Here is a 24,505-nt window from a genome sequence, read left to right as displayed (position 1 = left end):
TTGTTGTCTAGACTAGAGAAGTTCTCAGCTATTATGTCCTGAAGAATGCTTTCTTCCCCTCCCTCTCTTTCTTCCTCTGGTAAGCAAATAATGTGTATATTATTTCTTTTGAAGTCATCCCATAGGACTCTGTGGTTGTTTTCAGATCTCTTACTTCTTTTTTATTTGTCTCTAATTCATCCTCGATTTTGCTAATTCTGTCTTCAGCCTCTTTTATTCTATTCTTTCTCCCCTCTACTGTTTTCTGGAGTTCATCTATTTTGTTACTCATTTCTGATGCTGTTTTAGCTAGTTCAACTAGTTGTGTTCTTAGCTCAGCTATTTCAGCTTTCGACTCTCTAATAACCTTGAGATAACTAGTGTTTTATTCCAGAGTCTCATTTGTTGTTTCTGCGTTTATGATGACAATTCTCTTTTTTTTTTAACAAAGTATGCAGATACCATTTATTTGGTCCATAAGTACAGAATAAGTGTTTTTGAGTTTTACAAAACATCAAATATAAATAACCTGAAACTGTAACAATACACAAAAACTGGCTTCTTACACAGACATACCAGGCAGTACAAGCTGAAAACTTGAGTAAATTAACAATGTTTTACATTAATATACATAGTGCCAGTTAACATTTAAAAACAAGTTCCAATGCATAGCATTTGATACTTACTTGAGTTTGTTTTCAGTCAGTTAAAAGTATGAAAATGGTTAGATCTAGGCTAAAAATAATTCTTCTTCTAACCAAAAATAAAGGCATAATATTTATAACCAGGTATCAACTTTACTAAACCACAATATTTTTAAATGATTAAATGGTACCTAGAGGTATTTACATAAGAAAGATAACATGCATTGTGTTCTTTCATCTCATGAATGGTACTTTGTTCAAAGGTTTTTTAAAAACTATATTACTACTTCCAAATATACCAACTGTTCCTAATAGTTCTAACAAAACGAATGCTTTCAAAGAGAGTAGAGAATCATTTCAAATCAGTGGCATCAATTTTTCCCCTTTGCGACAAAGGACAAAACAAAGAACCTGGTTCTGCCCAGATAGCCGAATGTGGTAAGGGGGGTGATTGTGTTTCGAGGCCTTTCTCTTCAGTCTAATGCTATGACATCATCAAGCTCTTCTGTTTGTTCTGTGCGTGACCTCTTTGCACTGGCATTCTCTTTCTCATCTAATTTTTTTAAATAAATATTTATTTATTTATTCCCTTTTTGCTGCCCTTGTTGTTTTGTTTTGTTTTTAATTTATTTTTTATTTAAGAAACGATAAATTAACAAAACCATAGGGTAGGAGGGGCACAACTCCACACAATTCCTGCCACCCAATCTCCATATCCCATCCCCTCCCCTGATAGCTTTCCCATTCTCTATCCCTCTGGGAACATGGAACCAGGGTCGTTGTGGGTTGCAGAAGGTGGAAGGTCTGGCTTCTGTAATTGCTTCCCCACTGAACATGGGCGTTGACTGGTTGGTCCATACTCCCAGTCTGCTTCTCTCTTTCCCTAGTAGGGTGGGTCTCTGGGGAAGTGGAGCTCCAGGATACATTGGTGGGGACTTCAGTCCAGGGAAGCTGGCCAGCATCCTAATGGCATCTTGCACCTGGTGGCTGAAAAGAGAGTTAACATACAAAGCCAAACATATTGTTGAGCAATCATGGACCCAAAGGTTGGAATAGTGGAGAGAAAGTATTGGGGGGGGGTACTCACTGCAAACTCTAGTGTACTTCTGCTTTCAGGTATATATTTTGCAGTAGTTTATGGATATGTGTGAACATATATTCTCTCTCACAGAACCTGGTCTATATCTAGGTTTTGGGACTTTGTTAGAAAGTGAACCACCTGGGATGGAATTAGAGAATACTATGAAAGGAAAGGTCTCACCCGAGTAATGAAGCTGAAGGATTGTCATTCCACACCTGTAGTCTCTGGACACAGTCTGAGCTGAAGCATGTTGAGGTGGCAATCATTGCGTTGATTAGGTTGCGATTGGCAGATGCAATATTATTTGATATGGATTGGGAGAGGCATGTGGTGGGAAAGTGGGCCCTATCCTAAGGCTCCAGGACTGGGGGAAATATAGGCTTTATAGTGGAGATGTGAGGTTCCTGCTGTCTTAGGATTCAAAAAGACAATGAATAGTTAATGTTATCATCACATTATTTGGTAATTGGGTTAACTTTTAAAAGTCCTTTTGTTAGGGTTTGCTGTATAGTACCCAGTATCTTTCTTATATAGAGGTGCCACTGGTTGTTTCTGATCTACTTGGTCTAGGCTTTTGAGAGAGTCTGCATATCGAATACACAGCCTATATATTTAAAAGACTCAGTCTGTGTTTTAAAAACTTCGAGACATATAATTAATTTTCCCCCTCTCATATTAATTAGCTAGTGGTTTATATGACTACACTTTACTAGGAGTATACATAAACACCATTCCCACCACCAAAAGACTGTGTCCCATCCCACCCACCCACCCCCACCAGCCCAGGAAGCCACATGTCCACCCTCCCCCTCACCACAGGGTTTTTACTTTGGTACCCTACTCTGAATTTAGTCAGAACCTACTTTTAGTTTCCCTTTCAAATCTTCTTTCTCAACTTCTGTTGATGAGTGAGATCATCCCATACTCATCTTTATCTTTCTGACTTAGCTGACTTAACATAATTCCTTCTAGCTCTGTCCAAGATGGGTCAGAGAAGGTGGGTTCATTGTTCTTGACAGCTGTATAGTTCATCTAATTTTCTCTTGCGATTTCTTTCACTGCTGATGTCAGCATTATTTGAAGGACCGTCTTCATCTGAATCAACTATGAGCACATCATCTTGCTCTTGTGCTGTGGATGTGGAAGGTTGAGCTCCGTCATCACTGCCATTGGTTATGCTCTTGGCAGCATCTTCAACTTGCTTGGGTCCCACTTTTTCTGGAGCATCACCAACAACTTCAAATTCAACATCCTTTCCTAGGTCTTCACTATGAAGGATGTTGATCAATAAAGTGTAGTCCTGAAGGAAGTCATCTGCTTGAAGCTGGCTCCTATTTCTAATCCCAAATTCTGACAACTTCTTGTGATTATTAGCTTCTGTCTCCCCCTCTTCTGAAGATATCAGTATTGTTCCTTTCCCGTCTTCAATTTGGACATCTGGTGTTATCATGGCAAACTTTTCTTTCACTATGTTGTCTTCAAAATATGCTTCATGAATTTACGTGTCATCCTTGTGCAGGGGCCATGCTAATCTTCTCTGTATTGTTCGAATTTTAGTATATGTGCTGCCGAAGAGAGCACATGATGACAATTCTTTCAAACTCTTTTCTCACTCCTGTGATTATTTCCTTAACTAGTGTTTGGATGTTGACCTCATTATTTTGTGCTTCCACCTTTGGGGGACTTTTAGCTGGACTCTTGTTCTGGTTCATTTCTCCAATATTTCTTCTTATTGGTTTAACCATTCTATATATTATGTTATGAGGTCCCTCTCTTGCCTGGATTGTCTAAGCAAGGTAATTAAAGGGTTCACAGTTGTGGGAGTTAACAATTGTTTCAATATTATTTTAATACCTGAGTTGGAGCACAGTGCCTTAAAACCTCTTTTGTTCTTTTTCTTCCCTGTAGGCTATGGCAGCCTGAAGGCTTTTAAACTATAAGTAGGCTTCTTAGCTTAATCACTGACTCCTGACCAAGAGATAAAGCAGGGTGGGGCAGAGATAATCCAGTGGTTATGCAAAAAGACTCTCACAGCCCTACAGAGGTATAGATCTTCTCCTGAGTTTCCTTGTTAGTTCTCTGTCCCCTGGCATCAGCACAGAGCCTTCCCCTCCCCCCCCCCCAGATTCAGAGGGCTATAGCAAAGGAGACTCACAGATGCAACTGGTGAGTCTTAGGAGAGTCCTCTTCTCCTTTCAGCCATCTTTTTGTTGGTGAAACAGATAGGAGGTGGTGTCTCAACTGGTAAACTGCTGGACTGTTATCAGCCTCTTAATCTCTCCCTAGGCTCCTCTCTGTCCAGGAGCCACACATGTTTGTACTCGCCAGTGATTTGGTGGGTTCCTGAAGTCATTCTAGTCCTGTCTTGTTGCAGTCCCAGGTGGTCTCCTTTGGTATTCCTTATTAAGAGTACTATTGAAATTAATGCTGCCACTGGCATCTAGCCACCTTAGGCCTTTTGTACCAGTAGAGCAGTAGGCACGAAAGGAGTCTTAAGGAGTCATTTATTGGGGTCAGTTGTAACTATAACAAGTATATAGAGGTGCTACAATTTACTTTGGCATATAGGAAAACATTTTTAAGTTAAATGATCATACTCATTCATTTCCATTTGGTTCATGTCCTGGTGTGCAGCACAACAGCAGAGCTGCATATCTGCAACAAAAGCCATATGGCCTACAAAGCCTAAAATATTTACTATCTGGCCCTTTATAGATAAAATTTGCTGACCCCTGATACATACAACTTCCATTTTTTTAATAGGATGCACTGTGCACATCCAATTTTATGGTTCAATGAATCAGAAAGCACAAGTTTGGCAATTTGGATACCCTATGGTCAAGGATTCAATCTTTTCTGAGATCAGTAGCCAGTCAGGATTTTCTTTTCAAAGGAACAGTTGTTGGCAAGTAGGTCATCACCTTAATCCAAAAACTCTAGGGTGTCTGTTGTGACTCTCCTAGTGGGGTTTGCTAGAAATGGTACAGTGTCTCTGTCTGCTGCTGACAGATAGAGCAAACCAGTGGTTTTACTTGGCCAGAGGGTTTCAGTGGTGAGGCAGGCTGACCTGTTTCAGAACCCTATCCTATTCCAAGTCTCACTGAAAGCTGTCAGCTTATGGATTTGCAAAATTAATGGATAGGTACGTACAACTTGTCTAATTGTGCTACATAGTGCTTTGGAAACCCAAAGAAGACCACAAAGCACAATGAATGGTAAAAGATTCTCTTTCACTTCAGAAATGGTAGGTACCTCCATATGCTTCAGACCACTGTGTACATGCACATATCACTGATATTGTAGGCCCTTGCTCTCTTACAAAATCCCTTTCTCTCTCTTGGATGTGCATATAGCTTATCTGTTTCACAGGTGCTGGTTCCTAGTAAATATTCTGAACATCCAATTCCTTCTCAGAGTGATTCACAGGAAGAACTCAACTTAGGACTCCTTCCTGGAACAAGATGGTAATGGTGTTCAATTGTATCTGCGATGTAAATGCAAGCTATTTCTGGTTGTGCTTACTTAACAAGATAGAATAAAGAGGGGTTTTTGTACCAAGTTGCAGATGTTCTACTGGTTTGTTCCATTAAAAATACTATTTCTATGGGGACCCCACATCTCATCTGCTATATTCATACCATTAGGGTTTTGATTATTAAATAATTTGTTCTGCTTTATATCTTAGTGATTTTTCACCCACCAAGTTGCAGATGCTACCATGATGCCAACCTGACTTCGCCGGGCAGATGACTTCACTAATGTACTCTGGAACTCCCGTCTCCCCAGAGCTCTCTCCCTAGGGAAAGATAGAAACAGGGAAACTAGGGAAAGATAGAAACTAGGGAAAGATAGAAACAGGCTGGGAATATGGATCTGCCTGCCAATGCCCATGTCCAGCAGAGAAGCAATCAGAGAAGCCAGATCTTCCACCTTCTGCACCCCATAATGATCCTGGGTCCATGCTCCCAGGGGGGTAAAGAGTAGGAAAACTTTCAATGGTAGGTATGAGATATGAAACTCTGGTGGTGGGAATTGTATGGAATTGCACCCCTCTTATTCTATTGTCTTGTCGATCATTATTAAATCATTGAAAAGGTGGGCTGGGAGGTAGCACAGCTGGTTAGGCACACATGACACAAAGCAAAAGGACCAGCATAAGGATACTGGTTCAAGCCCCTGGCTCCCCACCTACAGGAGAGTCGCTTCACAAGCAGTGAAGTAGGTCTACAGGTGTCTATCTTTCTCTCCCCCTTTCTATCTTCCCCTCCTCTCTCCATTTCTTTCTGTCCTATCCAACAACAAAGACTGCAATAAGAACAATGATAAACAACCAGGGCAACAAAGGGGAAAAAATAGCCTCCAGGAGCAGTGGGTTCATAGTGCAGGCACTGAGCTCCAGCAATAACCCTAGAGGTAAAATTAAAAAAAAAAAAGTCAGTGAAAAGAAATTAAAATACCTTTTCTAGAGATAGTGATCACCAAATAACTGAGCTGACAATAATCTTCTGTCATTCTCCAGGGCCTACCTTGCTTTTGCCCCAGCTATCTGGTGAGATGTTTGACAAATTAGAAGAAATATCAACCTCTGCATCATTCAAATCTTCTAAAAATAATATTTTAGCCCCAGATCAGATCAAATCACTGGGGTTTACAGTTAACAATATTTATACCCCTTTCCCATATTAGGGAGCTACCCTCTTCCCTGATCCAGCTTTCTGGCTCTTTTTTTTTTTAATTTTTTATTTAAGAAAGGATTAATGAACAAAAACATAAGGTAGGAGGGGTACAACTCCACACAATTCCCACCACCCAATCCCCATAACCCACCCCCTCCCATGATAGCTTTCCCATTCTCTAGCCCTCTGGGAGCATGGACCCAGGGTCGTTGAGGGTTGCAGAAGGTAGAAGGTCTGGCTTCTGTAATTGCTTCCCCGCTGAACATGGGCGTTGACTGGTCGGTCCATACTCCCAGTCTGCCTCTCTCTTTCCCTAGTAAGGTGTGTCTCTGGGGAAGCTGAGCTCCAGGACACATTGGTGGGGTCTTCAATCCAGGGAAGCCTGGCCAGCATCCTGGTGGCATCTGGAACCCGGTGATTGAAAAGAGAGTTAACATATGAAGCCAAACAATTTGTTGAGCAATCATGGATCCCAAGCTTGGAATAGTGGAGAGGAAGTGTTAGGGAGGTACTCACTGCAAACTCTAGTGTACTTCTGCTTTCAGGTATATATTTGGCAGTAGTTTATGGATGCGTGTGAACATAAGCTCTCTCTCACAGAAACGGGTCTATATCTAGGTTATTGGACTTTGTTAGAAAGTGAACCACCTGAGATGAAATTAGAGTGTACTATAAAAGGAAAGGTCTCACCCAAGTAATGAAGCTAAGGGTTGTCATTCCACACGTGAAGTCTCTGGACACAGTCTGAGGTGAAGCATGTTGAGGTGGCAATCATTGCGTTGCTTAGGTTGTGATCGGCGGATGCAATATTATTTGGTTTGGATTGGGAGATGCATACGGGAAAGTGGGCCCTATCCAAGGGTTCCAGGACTGGGGGAAGTAGGGGCTCTATAGTGGAGATGTGAGGTTCCTGCTGTCTTAGGGTTCAAAAAGACAATCGATAGTTAATATTATCATCACATTATTTGTTAATTGGGTTAACTTTGAAAAGTCCCTTTGTTATGGTTTGCTGTACAGTATCCAGTATCTTGTATATAGCTGTGCTATTGGATGCTTCTAATCTACTTGGTCTAGGCTTTTGAGAGAGTCTGCATATCAAATACATAGCCTATATATTAAAAAGATTCAGTTTGTGTTTTGAGAAACTTTGAGACATACAATTGATTTCCCCCCTCTCATATTAATTAACTACTGATTTATATGTCTACATTTTGCTAGGAGTGTACATAAACACCATTCCCACCACCAAAGGACTGTGACCCATCCCTCCCACCCACTCCCACCCCCCACTGGCCCAGGAAGCTGCATGTCTACCCCTCACCACAGGGTTTTTACTTTGGTGCCCTACTTACAATTTGATCAGGTCCTGATTTTAGTTTCCCTTTCAGATCTTCTTAGTCAGCTTCTGTTGATGAGTGGGATCATCCCATACTCATCTTTATCTTTCTGACTTAGCTCGCTTAACATAATTCCTTCTAGCTCTGTCCAAGATGGGTCAGAGAAGGTGGGTTCATTGTTTTTGATAGCTGCATAATATTCTATTGTGTATATATACCACAGCTTTCTCAGCCACTCATCTGTTGTTGGGCACCTGGGTTGCTTCCAGGTTTTAGCTATTATGAATTGTGCTGCTATGAACATAGGAGTACACACCTCTTTTTGGTTGGGTGTTATGGAGTCCTTGGAGTATAACCCCAGGAGAGGAATTACTGGATCATATGGAAGGTCCATGTCTAGCCTTCTGAAAGTTTTCCAGACTGCTCTCCACAGAGGCTGTACCAATTTACATTCCCACCAGCAATGTAAAAGGGTTCCTCTGTCCCCACATCCTCTCCAGCATTTGTTGCTGCTGTCTCTGGCTCTTTTTCTAGCTGTGACATCATCTCCCCAGACAATAACTTGGATCCACCTGCATATCAGATTTCAGACTCAGAGAAAAAAAAAAAAATATATATATAGTATAGCCACAGGCCCTTTGGATTATAACTAAAATATGCCTACTAGCTATCTAGAAAATAGAGACACCCCCCCCCAACTCTTCATCTGCACTATTCTAGCCGTTAGGTTCATGATTAATCAACGATTTATTTGGCTTTGTATGTTAACTCTCTTTTCAGCCACCAGGTTCCAGATGCTAGCATGATGCCAACCAGACTTCCCTGGACAGACGACCCCATCAATGTGTCCTGGAGCTCCAATTCCCCAGTGCCCCGCCTCGCTAGGGAAAGAGAGAGGCAGGCTTGGAGTATGAATTGACCAGTCAATGCCCATGTTCAGCTGGGAAGCAATTACAGAAGCCAAACCTTCCACCTTCTGCATCCCACAATGACCTTGGGTCCATACTCCCAGAGGGATAAAGAATAGGAAAGCTATCAGAGGAGGGTATAGGATACAGAGTTCTGGTGGTGGGAATTGTGTGGAGTTCCACCCCTCTTATCCTATGGTTTTGTCAATGTTTCCTTTTTATAAATAAATCAAAATAATAATAATAATTTGAAATTCCCTTTTTAATTTATTTTAATTAATTAAATTAATTTATTGATAGATTTTTATGGACAGAGATAAAGAGAAATTGAGAGGCAAAGGAGAGAGAGGGGTGAGAGAGAAAAAGAGAGACACCTGCAGCACTGCTTCACGGCTTGTGAAGCTTCCTTCCCTGAAAGTGGGGACCTGGCACATTGTAACATGTGTGGTCTACCAGCTGTGTCAACACACACACACACACACACACACACACACACAAACACACAGTCTCCATTGAAGTCTTTTATGATAAAACCAGTGTCTAGAATTTTTTCAGCAAACATCACTACTTTAAATATAACATCTTATTTATCACTTTTCCAAAAATAAAAGTCCTTCCTCAATAAAGTAATTGAAATAAATAAATGAAAGCTCTTATTTCATGGGTTAGAGAATCAATATGGACGTCTGCCATTTATTTATGAGATGAAACTACAGTCCCACTGGATATTCTCTTAAATAATTTTGAACTAAAATTCCATCTATGCTTATGTTCCATTTTATCAGTGGATCATGGTTGCATTTTGAATCTCCAGAGATTAGTGGTTGTATTCCAGTTTCTAAATGTCATCTACATTCAAATATTTCCATTTCTTGTTTGAAGGCTTCATTTTCTCCCTATCATAGACTTTAAGAGCTAATTCTGTCATCATATCTGTAAGTAACACAGATTAAATCTTGACAGAAGATTCATAATATAGGCCTCTGATCACAAGTAAAATTCTTCTCTTTTTATTTTGCCTCCAAGGTTATTGCTGGGACTCAGTGCCTGCTCCACAATTCCACTGCTAGTGGAAGCTATTTTCCCCCTTTTATTGCACTTGTTTATTTATTTATTATTTTATTGTAACACTTTTTATTGTTTTTGTGGTTTTTATTATTATTGCTGTTACTATGTCATTATTGTTGGATAGGACAGAGAGAAATGGAGAGAGGAGGGAAAGACAGAAAGGAGGAGACAAAGACATACACCTGCGACCGCCCTGCAGGTGGGGAGCCGGGGGGCTCAAACCAGGATACTTATGCTGGTCCTTGCACTTTGCGCCATGTGCACCTAACCTGCTGCGCTACCACCCGACCCTGATAAAATTCTTCTCTTAAAGGAAACTGGCCTCAGCATTTTAGTTTTGAGTATATGAACTGTATTAGGTATAGGAAGTTAACAAGTGGCTACAAAGCTCTACAGCAGATTTCTGATTAGTAAGTAGTCTTGGAATTTTCTACCTAAATATGTCCAACATGATCTGTATACTTGTTTTATTTCTAAACCTATCCTCTGATCAATTAACTAGACATTGCAGCAAACCTCTGCAGTTGAAAACACAAAGTAATGTTCTGTACCTTTATTTTATTTTTGTTGTTGTTTTTTTCTTTTTTTAAAAATTTTTATTTATAAAATGGAAATATTGACAAGACTATAAGATAAGAGGGGTACAATTCCACACAATTTCCACCCCCAGAACTCTGTATTCATTCCCCTCCCTTGAAACATTCCCTATTGTTTTTTTTTATTTAAGAAAGGATTAATTAACAAAACCATAAGGTAGGAGGGGTATAACTCCACACAATTCCCACCACCCAATCTCCATAACCTACCCACTCCCCTGATAGTTTTCCCATTCTCTATCCCTCTGGGAGCAGGGTCATTGAGGGTTGAAGAAGGTAGAAGGTCTGGCTTCTGTAATTGCTTCCCCGCTGAATATGGGCATTGACTGGTCTGTCCATACTCCCAGCCTGCCTCTCTCTTTCCCTAGTAGGGTGGGTCTCTGGGGAAGCTGAGCTCCAGGACACATTGGTGGGATCTTCAATCAAGGGAAGCCTGGCCAGCATCCTGGTGGCATCTGGAACCTGGTGATTGAAAAGAGAGTTAACGGGGAGTCGAGCTGTAGGGCAGCGGGTTAAGTGCAGGTGGCGCAAAGCACAAAGACCGGCGTAAAGATCCCGGTTCGAACCCCGGCTCCCCACCTGCAGGGGAGTCGCTTCACAGGCGGTGAAGCAGGTCTGCAGGTGTCTATCTTTCTCTCCTCCTGTCTGTCTTCCCCTCCTCTCTCCATTTCTCTCTGTCCTATCCAACAACGACGACAACAACAATAATAACTACAACAATAAAACAACAAGGGCAACAAAAGGGAATAAATAAATAAAATAAAATAAAATAATTAAAAAAAAAGAAAGAAAAGAGAGTTAACATACGAGGCCAAACAAATTGTTGAGCAATCATGGGCCCAAAGCTTGGAATAGTGGAGAGGAAGTGTTAGGGAGGTATTCACTGCAAACTCTAGTGTACTTCTGCTTTCAGGTATATATTTTGCTGTAGTTTATGGATACGTGTGAATATAAGCTCTCTCTCACAGAAACGGGTCTATATCTAGGTTATGGGACTTTGTTAGAAAGTAAACCACCTGATATGAAATTAGAGTGTACTATAAAAGGAAAGGTCTCACCCAAGTAATGAAGCTAAGGGTTGTCATTCCACACGTGAAGTCTCTGGACACCGTCTGAGGTGAAGCATGTTGAGGTGGCAATGGTTGCGTTGGTTAGGTTGTGATCGGCAGATGCAATATTATTTGGTATGGATTGGGAGAGGCATACGGGAAAGTGGGCCCTATCCAAGGGTTCCAGGACTGGGGGAAGTAGGGGCTCTATAGTGGAGATGTGAGGTTCCTGCTGTCTTAGGGTTCAAAGAGACAATCGATAGTTAATGTTATCATCACATTATTTGGTAATGGGTTAACTTTGAAAAGTCCTTTTGTTATGGTTTTCTGTACAGTATCCAGTATCTTGTATATAGCTGTGCTATTGGATACTTCTAATATACTTGGTCTAGGCTTTTGAGAGAGTCCGCATATCAAATACACAGCCTATATATTAAAAAGATTCAGTTTGTGTTTTGAGAAACTTCGAGAAATACAATTGATTTTTCCCCCTCTCATATTAATTAACTACTGATTTATATGTCTACATTTTGCTAGGAGTGTACATAAACACCATTCCCACCACCAAAAGACTGTGACCCATCCCTCCCACCCATTCTCACCCCCCACTGTCCCAGGAAGCTGCATGTCTACCCCTCACCACAGGGCTTTTACTTTGGTGCCCTACTTACAATTTGATCAGGTCCTGATTTTAGTTTCCCTTTCAGATATTCTTAGTCAACTTCTGTTGATGAGTGGGATCATACCATACTCATCTTTATCTTTCTGACTTAGCTCGCTTAACATAATTCCTTCTAGCTCTGTCCAAGATGGGTCAGAGAAGGTGGGTTCATTGTTCTTGATAGCTGCATAGTATTCTATTGTGTATATATACTACAGCTTTCTCAGCCACTCATCTGTTGTTGGGCACCTGGGTTGCTTCCAGGTTTTAGCTATTATGAATTGTGCTGCTATGAACATAGGAGTACACACCTCTTTTTGGTTGGGTGTTATGGAGTCCTTGGGGTATAAGCCCAGGAGACGAATTACTGGATCATATGGAAGGTCCATGTCTAGCCTTCTGAGAGTTTTCCAGACTGCTCTCCACAGAGGCTGTACCAATTTACATTCCCACCAGCAATGTAAAAGGGTTCCTCTGTCCCCACATCCTCTCCAGCATTTGTTGCTGCTGTCCTTTTTGATGTATGCCATTCTTACAGGAGTGAGGTGGTATCTTAGTGTTGTCTTAATTTGCATGTCTCTGACAATCAGTGACCTAGAGCAGTTTTTCATATGTTTGTTAGTCTTTTGGATCTCCTCTGTAGTGAATGTTTTGTTCATATCCTCTGCCCATTTTTGGATGGGGTCATTTGCTTTTTTGGTGTTAAGTTTGCTGAGCTCTTTATATATTTTGGTGATTAGTTTCTTGTCTGATGTATGGCATGTGAAAATCTTCTCCCATTCTGTGAGGGGTCTCTCTTTTTTTTTAATAGTTTCTTTGGATGTGCAGAAGCTTTTCAATTTGATGTAGTCCCATTGGTTTGTTTCTGCTTTAGTCTTCCTTGCAGTTGGGTTTGATTCATCAAAGATGTCCTTGAGGTGTAGGTGGGAAAGTGTTTTACCAATGTTTTCCTCTAAGTATTTGATTGTTTCTGGTCTGACATCTAGGTCTTTGATCCATTTGGAGTTGATTTTTGTTTCTGGTGAGATAAAGTGGTTCAATTTCATTCTTCTGCATGTTACAACCCCGTTTTCCCAGCACCATTTATTGAAGAGAGCCTCCTTTTTCCATTTAATCCTTTGGGCCCCCTTATCAAAGATTAGATGCCCATAGGTGTTAGGATTTATTTCTGGGCTTTCAATTCTGTTCCACTGGTCTGTGTGCCTATTTTTGTTCCAGTACCATGCTGTTTTGATGATTATGGCTTTATAATATAGTTTAAGGTCTGGGAGTGGGATGCCTCCATTTCTGTTTCTTTTCCTCAAGATGGTTTTGGCAATTCTAGGTGTTTTCAGGTTCCAGATAAATGATTGTAGTGTTTGTTCTAGTCTCTTAAAGAAGCTTGTTGGAACTTTGATGGGTATTGCATTAAATTTGTATATGGCTCTGGGGAGAATATTCATTTTGATGATATTTATTCTTCCAATCCATGAGCATGGGATATCTTTCCTTTTCGATGTCGTTTATTTCTGCTCTAATAATAGTGATTTCTGTCCTTCTGGTTGCTTTAGGGTTCCTTTGTTCCTCTTCCTCTAAGTCCTTGAGGTGTGCAGTAAGGTTGTTCATTTGAGCTTCTTCTTGGTGTTTAATATGTGATTGTATGGCTATAAGTTTCCCTCTTAGTACTGCTTTAGCTGTGTCCCAAATGTTTTGATAGGTTGTGTCTTCATTTTCATTAGTTTCCAGGAACATTTAAATTTCCTGCTTGAGTGAGTCTTTGACTCAGTGGTTTTTAAGGAGCATGTTGTTTAGTTTCCAAATTCTGTGTCTTTTAATAATTTTCTGTTTGTTGTTAAATGTTGGTTTTACTCCACTGTGGTCTGAGAAGATACTTGGGATGATTTCAATGCTCTTGAATTTATTGATGCTGTCTTTGTGGCCTAACATGTGGTCTATCCTTGAGTATGTGTTATGTGGATTTGAAAAGAAGGTGTATTCCAGTTTTTTGGGGTGGAGGAGTCTGAAAATGTCCAAGAGGTCTAGTCTGTCGATCTCTTCATTCAATTCTCTTGTATCTTTATTGGTTCTCTGCTTTGTTGATCTGTCTAAGTGTGAGAGTGGGGTATTGAAGTCTCCCACTATTATTGTATTACTATTGATGTATTTTTGAAATTCTTTCAGTAGGTGCTTAATGTATTTAGATGGTCCCTCACTGGGTGCATAGATGTTAATAATTGTTAAGTCTTCTTGGCTGATTGATCCTCTAATCATTATGTAATGTCCTTGCCTATCTTTTATTACTTTATTTAATTTAAAATCTATCGTGTCTGAGATGAGAATGGCTGTTCCTGCCCTTTTTTGTGGTTCGTTAGCCTGTATGATAGTTTTCCATCCTTTCACTTTAAGTCTGTGTTTATCTTGTTGTGACAGATGGGATTCTTGCAAGCAGCATATGGTTGGGTTATGTTTTCTGATCCATCCCCCCACCCTGTGCCTTTTGATGGGTGAGTTTAAGCCATTGACATTTATTGATATTATGGATTTAATGTATTGTAGTGCCATTGTTCAAAAAAAAATTTGTTTGCTCTGATATATTGCAAGTATTATAGTGATGTTCTTGTTTATAAGAGGTCTTTCAGAACTTCTTTCAGGGCCGGCTTGGTGATGGTTGCCTCCTTTAACTGTTGTTTATCTAAGAAGGTTTTGATCCCTCCATCTACTTTGAATGAAAGTCTAGCAGGATATATTATCCTTGGTTGAAACCCTTTTTCATTCAGGGCTCAATAGATATCTTGCCACTCCCTTCTGGCTTTTAGAGTTTGAGTGGAGAAGTCTGCAGATAATCTTATGGGTTTTCCCTTGTATGTGACTTTTTGTTTCTCTCTTGCAGCCTTTAGGATCCTTTCTTTATCTTTACTTCTTCTCATTGTGACTATGATGTGTCTTGGTGTCTTCAGGTCTGGGTTGATTCTGTTTGGTACTCTCTGGGCCTCTTGAATCTTGATGTCCTTTCTGTTATTCAGGTCTGGGAAGTCTTCTTCTATTATTTCCTCTAGAATGTTTGCTTCCCCTTCCTCTCTTTCTTTCTCTGGCAGGCCAATTATACGAATGTTACTTCTTTTGAGATCATCCCATATGTCTCTGTTGTTGTTTTCAGTGTCTCTCAATCTCTTTTTAAGCTCTTTCACCTCTTTCTTCGTTTTCTCTAACTCATCCTCTGTCTGACTAATTCTGTTTTCTGCTTCTGTTAGTCTGCTTTCCCTTGCCTCAGCTTCTTTCTTCATTACAGCTATTTCAGCTTTCAGTTCTCTAATTGCCTCAAGATAGTCAGTATTTTCCTTGGGGGTCTCAACTGTTGTTTCCCAAATACTGCCATTCCTTTCCTCCAATGTTGTTTTCATTTCTGTGATTAATAAGTTTATTATTGCTTGCATACTTTTCTTATCTATGCTTACTTCTGGCTGATTTGTAGTTTCTTCTGGGCTCTTGTCTTCATTCATTGGAGTAGCAGTTTTATTTGTTTTTGATCTACCCATTTTTTTTATTTATATGTTTCTTTCTTTTTTTATGCTCTGTTGTTCCTCAGTTGTTGTGTCTTGAGTACAAGTAACACTGTACTAAATACCTTTATGACAATTGCACTCACCAACCTCAGGAATTACAGTAGCAACTGAAGCAAGTATTGAAGTTGTTTAATCGTTACCAGTTAGCTAAACAATTTCTCCAATCCGTTAAAAAATAGTAACCAAATCCCAGTGAAGAAAGAGAAAAGAAAGAAAGGATAGCAAGAATAGACAGTTATGCAAATCTACTATCCACTGTATATTCTAGGGGTAACAAGAGGGCAAAGGGAACTAGAGCAGAGATACACACATAGAGAGTCCACTCTGAGTCAGATTTCTTCCCCAAAATAATTCACAAATTCAGACAGGCAAAGAAGAAGGAAGAAGTGTATGACAAGATTAAAAAAAAAGAGAGAGAGGGAGAGACAAGAGAGAGAAAAGGGAAAAGATAAGAAAAAGAGCTGTAATTAAAGAGCAGTGAAAGGGAATTCCCAAATGTGTATCAGTGAATTCAAAAAAGCACACTGTTTGTTGGTGTGGGGGCTGGGGGCTGTGACTTTGGAAGCTGTAGGATTAAGGAAGAAGGGATTACAAGAATGAGAAAAAGAAAAAAAAAGAAAAAGATAAGAAAAAGAACAGTCATAAAAGGGCAGTGAAAGGAAAGGGTTTTTTTTTTAATATATTTATTTTTAATTATTTAATTAGCTATGCGGGGTGAGGTGGGGGGGGTTGGCTACTTAGAAAGAAAAAATGCCATAGGTTTCAGAAGGGACTTAGAATTAGAATTAATGATACTCCATGGTGGGACAGGAATTTGGTAAAGAAAAGGACTGGTTATGGGGGGGGGGGTGGGAAGGAGGTATGCTTGAAAATTAAAAGGAAGAAAAAAAAATTTTTTCCTTTTTTTTTTCCCCTTTTTTCCCTACTCTAATTCTTAACCCAAATTAAGTTATAGTCACCTCCTTGGTGTCGCCGCTAGGACCCCTTATTGGCTGGCCTGCTAAAGGCAGAAAATCCTACGGTTTCCAGGAGATGTGGTCAGAGCTCAGCCACAGACAGCTTCTCAGTCCGCCATCTTCCGGGACCTTTATTTTATTGTGACGACTGTGCCTACCTCAACTCTGATGACTGAGCCTGCCCATAATGCCTCTACCAGTGCATGATCCTCTTACTCCTAGTGATATCAGAAAGCAAAATTGGTGTACATCTCACTGTCTTCTCTGGACTAAGAGAAAGTCTCCAAAGAGCTCTTAAAAGATAGTGATGCTCAGGAGTCAGGCAGTAGCGCAGTGGGTTAAGCACATGCCACAAAGCGCAAGAACCAGCATAAGGATGACGGTTTGAGCCCCCTGCTCCCCATCTGCAGGGGGGGTCGCTTCACAAGTGGTGAAGCAGGTCTGCAGGTGTCTGTCTTTTTCTCCCCATCTCTGTCTTCCCCTCCTTTCTCCATTTCTCTCTGTCCTATCCAACAATGACGACATCAATAACAACTACAACAATAAAACAAGGGCAACAAAAGGGAATAAATAAATATTTTTTTTAAAGATAGTGATGCTCTTCTATATACTTCATAATGCCTTGATGAAAGAAATATTCTTTGCATTTACTCGAGGAATATAGTTAGGGAATTGATTGGCATGTTTTATGTCAACATTCAAGGTTCCCAATATGTGCTATCAGATTCACTCCTCCCTTGATAGTGTGGGTTGTATTCCAGGAAAATTCTGACATTTTGACTCTAATATCTATAAGGTATAGTCAAATCAAGGCTTTAACTAACTAGTCTAGACAATGGTCGCTCCACTGCCATGTGTGCAAGATCATTGACCTAAAGTCCTGGGAAAATCACCCCATCTCTCTAGTTCTAGTAATATATCCCCAAGCTTCTGATAGTGAATAGGACTCCTTCAGTATACGCTCTTTGAGCAAGCATTTTATCTGTCCCTCTATGTTATACTGAAATCTAACTCCCACTATGGGCTTTACAAGTAATGAAAGAATCTTGAGAAAAACTGACATTAATTTATGAATCTCAAACAAATATTTTTTGCTTTGTAGAATTGGAACCTCATGCAGGCATAATTTCACCACTCATAGGTCACCTTTCATTCAGAGGTAGTGTCAGGGGGGGGGGAAGAAAGAAGGAGAAACACCTCAACACAGAGGTGCTAAATCTCCATGTGGTTTCAGAACTCACACCTAGGCCATCCATGGAAAAGGTACATATCCTACCCAGAGAGTTACTTTACAGTCCCCCCAGGGAAACCTTCAGGATCAAAGATCTCAGATCCAGCCACTCATGTTAATATGTTCATATTCTTTGTTTCAAGATTTTTAAAAAATATTTATTTGTTTAATAAATTGCTTTGATAGCACAGAAAGAAACTGCAAAGAGAAGGGGAGATAGAAAGGGAGAGAAAGAAAGACACCTGCAGCATTGCTGCACTGCTTGTGAAACTTCCTCCCTGTAGGTGAACTGGGGGCTTGAATCCAAGTCTTTGCACATAGTGACATGTGCACTCAGCTATGTGCTCTAACACCTAGCCCTAAGATTTTCTTTCTTTCTTTTTTAAAACAGTTTTTTTAATACTTTATTTATTATAATGAAGGAGGGGGGGAGCACTCTGGCTTATGGTGGTGCTGAGGACTGAACCTGGGACCTCTGAGCCTAAAGATGAAAGCCTTTTTGCATTACCATTATTATCTCCCTAGCTCTCAAGATTTTATTTCTTACCCAGGAGTATCCTTGTAGGCTTGATTCATAACAGTAGTTGCCATGTAATCATAAAAAACGAAGACTGATACAGCCAGGGAGGTACTTAGCCGGTAGAGCATTAAACTTGCATGTCTACAGTTGCAAGTTTAATCCCTGATATGATATATGAGTGATATTCTGACTTGTGTTTTTCTCTCTTTCCCGCTGTGTATATGAAGTCTTTCTGTGTGTCATAATAAATAAATAAATCTTTTGAAAAAATAATAAAAGGGAATTGTTTTAAAGGTTCTATTTTTTTTTCTCCTCCTGGGTTATCACTAGGGCTAGGTGCCTGCACTATGAATCCACTGCTCCTGGGGGCCATCTTTTTTTTTTTTTTTCCAATGTTGTTATCGTTGTTGCTGCTGTTGGATAAGACAGAGAGGGGGAGAGAAAGATAGACATCTGCAGACCTGCTTCACAGCTTGCAAGGCGAGTCCCCTGCAGGTGGGGAGCTGGGAGCTAGAACCAGGATCCTTGTGCTTCACTTAACCCAGTGTGCTACCACTCGGCCCCCCATATTGACTTTCTAATCCTCCATACATAACCTTATTGAATTCTTAAGACTTTCAACTTCTTGTTCTCTCTATGTATGCTTTCTGGAAACTACGAGTCTTTTCAATCACTGTCTTTGCTATAGCAGCTTTGTGCCCTGGTCATTTACTGTCAGACAAATCCCTACAGTCCAACCTTGATCTTTCATCTGTATCCATAGAGACTACATAAAATCATTTGAAAGTCATAAAGGCACAACATGCTATCAATTAGCCATGCCTCTTTTCTCCTTGGAAAGGCATTTATTTCTATACTTCCCTTAAGAGAGATCATTCCCAGAAGCTGTTTTGAGAATTTGCCTTCCTGAGTCAATCAAACAATGACAATACCAGTCCAAATCTAAACAGCAAACATGCAACACATAAATAAGGATAATCTTAGGAGGCTTTGACAAAAGAACTATTCTCAAAGTGTGAATAAGATGAAGAAAAATTACAAGCAATACCAAAACTATTCCATTGAACTGATAAAAAGAATCTCTGGACCAGTGTAGAGAGAGGAGGGAGTAATGTCTGGGGTCCAGAAAAAAGAAGTCATGTAATTATGTCACTGCCTGACATATTTTATATGAAGAGGGATTTTTACTTCATCAATTATTTAGTTACTCTAAGATACAGCTGACATAACAGTAGGCAGGATAGTGCTTGATTGTTTTTTCCTCTTTACTTACCAGTTTAAAAATACTAAATTGGGTCAGGATAGCTTTCCAGATGACTTAGGTTTGAACCCCAGCACCTCATGGAAGGTGTGATAGTGATGGGAGAAGCTCTGTATTATGGTGTCTCTTCCACTCTCTTACCTATCTATCTTAATTAAATCATAGCCCAGAGTGGCGAAATCACACAGGCACAAGGTCTCAGTTGTACATAAAGAAAAAAAAAAAACAGTAAATTGGCATTGTCATATCTTCTGATAGTGTCCAGTGAATTTTCTCATAAGTTTACTCGATGTATTTCATTAATTCAGATCTTGCTGTCCATACTGGTCAGAGAGAGGCTAACAAGTTTCTCGTGGATTCTTCTCACACACCCCTTTGAGCCTTGACTTGCTCCCTTGCTTTCTGTTAGGAGAAGATAATCCAGATCCACGATGCAAAATCCCTTTTACAAACATGCAATCACTTATTTCTTCAAGGGGTTATATTTCTTTCTTGTGGGATATGACATTTTGAAACTACAATCTGAGTGCTGAGGGTGTTGACTGTTACTACAATTGTTATTTGTTTCAGCCTTTTCAGGAAAGAGTTAGAAATGTGTAATTTCTAAGCTTATTATCTCCCATCAAAATTAAGACTATAGGATTTTTTTTTTCTTTTTCTTGCATCCAGGGTTATTGCTGGGGCTTGGTACCTGCACTACAAATCCACTGCTCCTGGAGGCTATTTTTTTTTTCCTTTTGTTGCCCTTGTTTATTGTTGTTGTTGTTATTATTGTTGTTGAATAGGACAGAAAGAAATGGAGAGAGGAGGGGAAGACAGAGAAGGGGAGAGAAAGACAGACACCTGCAGACCTGCTTCACCACTTGTGAAGCGAACCCCCTGCAGGTGGGGAACCGGGGGTCTCTAACCGGGATCTTTACACCAGTCCTTGTGCTTTGCACCATGTGCGCTTAACCCACTGCACCACTGCCCAGCCCTCTATAGTATTTTTTTTTAACCTTTTTGATTTTACTTCTGTGGTGTTTGTTTGCTTGCTTGCTTGTTCTAAGACAGAGACAAACAGAGAAGCCAAGAGGTACTGTAAGAGACCACAACCAAAGTTTCCTTCAAATTCAGCGGAGGTTAAGTTCAAACCTGTGTTGCATACATGACAAAGCAACACACTATCCAAGGGAGTTATTTTGCTTACCTTTACTTCTAAATTTTCATTCTCCCATAACAAAAATACAGGTAGTTAAAAACAGCCAGCATAGAGAGATAGCTTATCATGTAAGCTATGTAGGGCAGGGGTAGATAGCATAATGGTTATGCAGAGAGACTATCCTGCCCCAGGTTCCAAAATTCTAGTTTCAATCCCCCACACCGCCATAAACCAGAGTTAAGCATCGCTCTGGTAAAAGGAATATATATATCGCCATCTGTGTGGCTTAGGATGAGTCCCAGCTCCCCATGGGAGGTACAGTAGCACCCAGGGGAACTCTGGTGCTGTGATGTCTCTGTGAGTATGTGTGTATGTCTACCCAATTAAACAGTAGTCGGGGTGGGGGGAGGGGGAGGTCAGGCGGTAGCACAGCAGGTTAAACGCACAGGCGCAAAGCACAAGGACCAGCATAAGGATGCCGGTTTGAGCCCCCAGCTACCCACCTGCAGGGGAGTCGCTTCATAAGTGGTGAAGCAGGTCTGCAGGTGTCTGTCTTTCTCTCCCTCTCTCTGTCTTCTCCTCTCTCCATTTCTCTCTGTTCTATCCAACAACAATGACAGCAATAATATCAACAGCAACAACGATAAACAACAAGGGCAACAAAAGGGGCGGGGAGAGAAGCCTCCAAGAGCAGTGGATTCTTAGTGCAGGTACTGAGCCCCAGCGATAACCCTGGAGGCAAAAACAAAAACAGAAACAAAACCAGTAGTCAGGAGCAATGAAATTGCAAATAATCTTATCTCTATATTAAAATAAAGTAAGTTAGCACATTTATTTGATTTTCCCCCTGACATACATCAGCTTAACAGTAACATAAATATCAAAATATTATGTGCACATCTAAAAGGTATCTTGAGGACTTCCAGAAATCCTTTCAGGGAGGGGGTGTTTCTTTATGAAGATGCAGGTAAGGGAAGAATGTGATATAAAGGTTGTCAAACTGGAAGGGAGCTGAGGAGGTGGCTCAAGAGAAGAACTAATGTTTCGCATACTTGAGGCCCAAATCTGAGCCCCCAGTATCTCATGTAGCCAAGCTGGGATCTGTTCTCTCATTCTCTCCCTCACTCTCTCATTAAATAAGTAAATAAATAAAAACAGGGTTTTTTTTTTTTTTTTTTTAAGATGTGTCAGGCTAGATGTGCCATCATTTATAACCAAAATGTGAGTCCTGTAGTAAACAGGTTAAATACCATATAGATCAAAGTCTTTAAGCATGTCTGTTTCTGTGGGAAGATGCAAGTTCTCAACAAGCAATTAAAATATATATTATTTAAGAATAAAACAAGTGTGGGAGTCGGGCAGTGGCACAGTGGGTTAAGAGTACGTGGCGCAAAGCGCAAGGACCAGCATAAGGATCCCGGTTCGAGCCCCCGGCTCCCGACCTGCAGGGGAGTCCCTCCACAAGCGGTGAAGCAGGTCTGCAGGTGTCTATCTTTCTCTCTCCCTCTCTGTCTTCCCCTCCTCTCTCCATTTCTCTCTGTCCTATCTAACAATATCAATAATAACAACAATAATAACCACAACAATAAAGTAACAGGGGCAACAAAAGGGAATAAATAAATAAATATTTAAAAACTAAGAATATCAAAAGTAAGTTTATCAAGTGAGGACTTCCTATAATTCATCTTCTTCTAGTAAATGTTGACAAAAAAAAATTGACCCCATCATGGCAACTTCAAAAATATCAACTTTTGCATGATATTCTTTGTGTTCCTAATCATACAGTTCTCCATCTCAAAGTTAAATTCCTGGTAGAATGAGCAATACCATTTAGGATGTGGCAAGTGGGAAATGCTTGCTTCTTGTCCAGGGAGGGTACTATCATGTCTCTTTAGGATACATCCTAAACTCCAACAGTGACTAAAGGTTAAAGCAGAGCATCATTAAGGGGAAAGGCAGGAGCAGTAGGCAGTCAAACAGCAGTCCCTGTTTGACTAGGTGCCCATGAAAGCCAAGGTCCTCCCTGCTCAAGGAATCCTTCTTCTACAGCAAGTAGTAAGGACACTAGTTCAGAATGTACTCTTACTCCAAGCCCAGGACTTAAAGGAAGTTTTCTTCTTTTTTTTTTTCAAACAATGCTAACTAGCATTCTATATATTTTTAATTTTTTATTATCCTTATTTATTTGATAGAGACTGCCAAAAATCAATAGGGAAAGGGAAGAGAGAGGAGACCTGCAACACAGCTTCACCACTCTCAAAGTTTCCCCCCTGCAGGTGGGGACTGGGGACTTGAACCCAGATCCTTGTGCATTGTAACATGTGAGCTCAACCACGTGTGCCACCACATGACCCCTTAAAGAAATTTTTCTTTTTTTCTTTTTTTTTTTTTAACCAGAGCACTGCTCAGCTCTGGTTTATGGTGGTGCGGAGGATTGAACCTGGGACTATGGATCCTCAGGCTTGAGAGTCTCTTTGTATAACCATTATGCTATCTACCTCCCACCCAAGAAATTTTTCTAACATCTCACAAACTAGTATGTGGTACATGCCACTTAATTTTTTTGTTCCCAATATTTGAGCAAATAGATCACTCAATTTCTTTCAAAACTTATTCCTGTAGGACTAAAGCTTCAAAAGTAAAATATAAAGGAAATTTGTAAGGGAAACATTCCCAGTCATGTGATTTAAAGGTTACCTTGAAATATTTGTCTTCATTTGTCTTCCTAAAAGGCATGGTTCCTTAACTTTTTTAAAAAATTTTTATTTATGAGAAAGACAGGAGGAGAGAGAGAAAAAAACAGACATTACTCTGGTACATGTGCTGCCAGGGATTGAACTCAGAACCTCATGCTTGATAATCCAATGCTCCATCCACTGTGCCACCTCCCGGACCATTATTTCCTTAACTTTGTTATTTTCCTCATTCACTAAATTTGGTCTGAGTCTGTATTAAAGGCTACATTATTGTCTTCTGACTTCCAGAGAAACAGCAAAGCACCAAGAAAGAAAGCACTTAGCTACTTTTAGTCATGATTAACGGTTTGCTTGTAAGAGCCTAAAAGGATCAGAAGGGGGAGGGGCAGGGAGAGGATAGAGAAAACCTCTAGTAGATCATCACAGGACTTTGAGCTTGTTTCTAGAGAGAAAGTCAGTGCTAGTGACTGTACTAGCAGGTAATGCTCATGACTGATGATGCTGTGACTTGAGATGGAGTGTAAGAATATGTATATTTAATGTAAATATCTTTATAAAATTTATGTCACATCCTACTGTAATGCCCCTATAAATTGCTGCACAGGAGTAGAAGGAGATGACATTTGTGTTGTCTTTAATCTCTGGGCATTAATCTCTGCCTGGGGAAACTTCTGGATCCAATTATCTCTGTATAGGCTTAGACCAGTCGGGGGTATTAAACCAACAAGTGTCAGCGGCATTTAACCTATATAGACAAATCTCTTATTCATTGTTTTTAGACAACAAGTTTTTCTAGAGGCAATAATAACAACAATGGACAACTTATAAAATGAGAATTATCATACTAAAGCTATAAGACAAGTACTTCTGTCCTTGTTTTACAGTTGAGGAAACTGGCCATGATTAAGAAGCCTGCCCAGGGGTCAGGCAGTAGTGCAGCCGGTTAAGCACATGTGGCACATAGCACAAGGACCAGCATAAGGATACGGTTTGAGTGCCTGGCTCCCCACCTGTAGGCGGTGAAGCAGATCTGCAGGTGTCTATCTTTCTTTCCCCCTCTCTGTCTTCCCCTTCTCTCTCCATTTCTCTCTGTCCTATCCAACAATGATGACATCAATAATAACTACAACAATAAAACAACAAAGGCAACAAAAGGGGG

General features: G+C 40.3%; 1 protein-coding gene and 1 pseudogene across 1 annotated transcript; both read right to left on the bottom strand.

Annotated features, from left to right (window-relative positions):
- Positions 1-2,707: 2,707 nt before the first annotated feature.
- LOC103111647 (SUMO-activating enzyme subunit 2-like) lies at positions 2,708-24,086 on the bottom strand. The gene is made up of 3 exons (XM_060172326.1): positions 23,923-24,086; positions 22,434-22,570; positions 2,708-3,192 (listed from the first exon to the last, which is right to left on the bottom strand). The coding sequence occupies exons 1-3, from the start codon at positions 24,084-24,086 to the stop codon at positions 2,708-2,710; spliced, it is 786 nt and encodes a 261-aa protein (XP_060028309.1).
- Positions 3,185-3,285, bottom strand: LOC132533214 (U6 spliceosomal RNA; annotated as a pseudogene).
- Positions 24,087-24,505: the final 419 nt, after the last annotated feature.

This window comes from Erinaceus europaeus, chromosome 15 (assembly GCF_950295315.1).
Source record: "Erinaceus europaeus chromosome 15, mEriEur2.1, whole genome shotgun sequence".
NCBI classification, from domain to species: domain Eukaryota; kingdom Metazoa; phylum Chordata; class Mammalia; order Eulipotyphla; family Erinaceidae; genus Erinaceus; species Erinaceus europaeus.
This window is presented reverse-complemented; position numbering and strand designations above follow the sequence as displayed.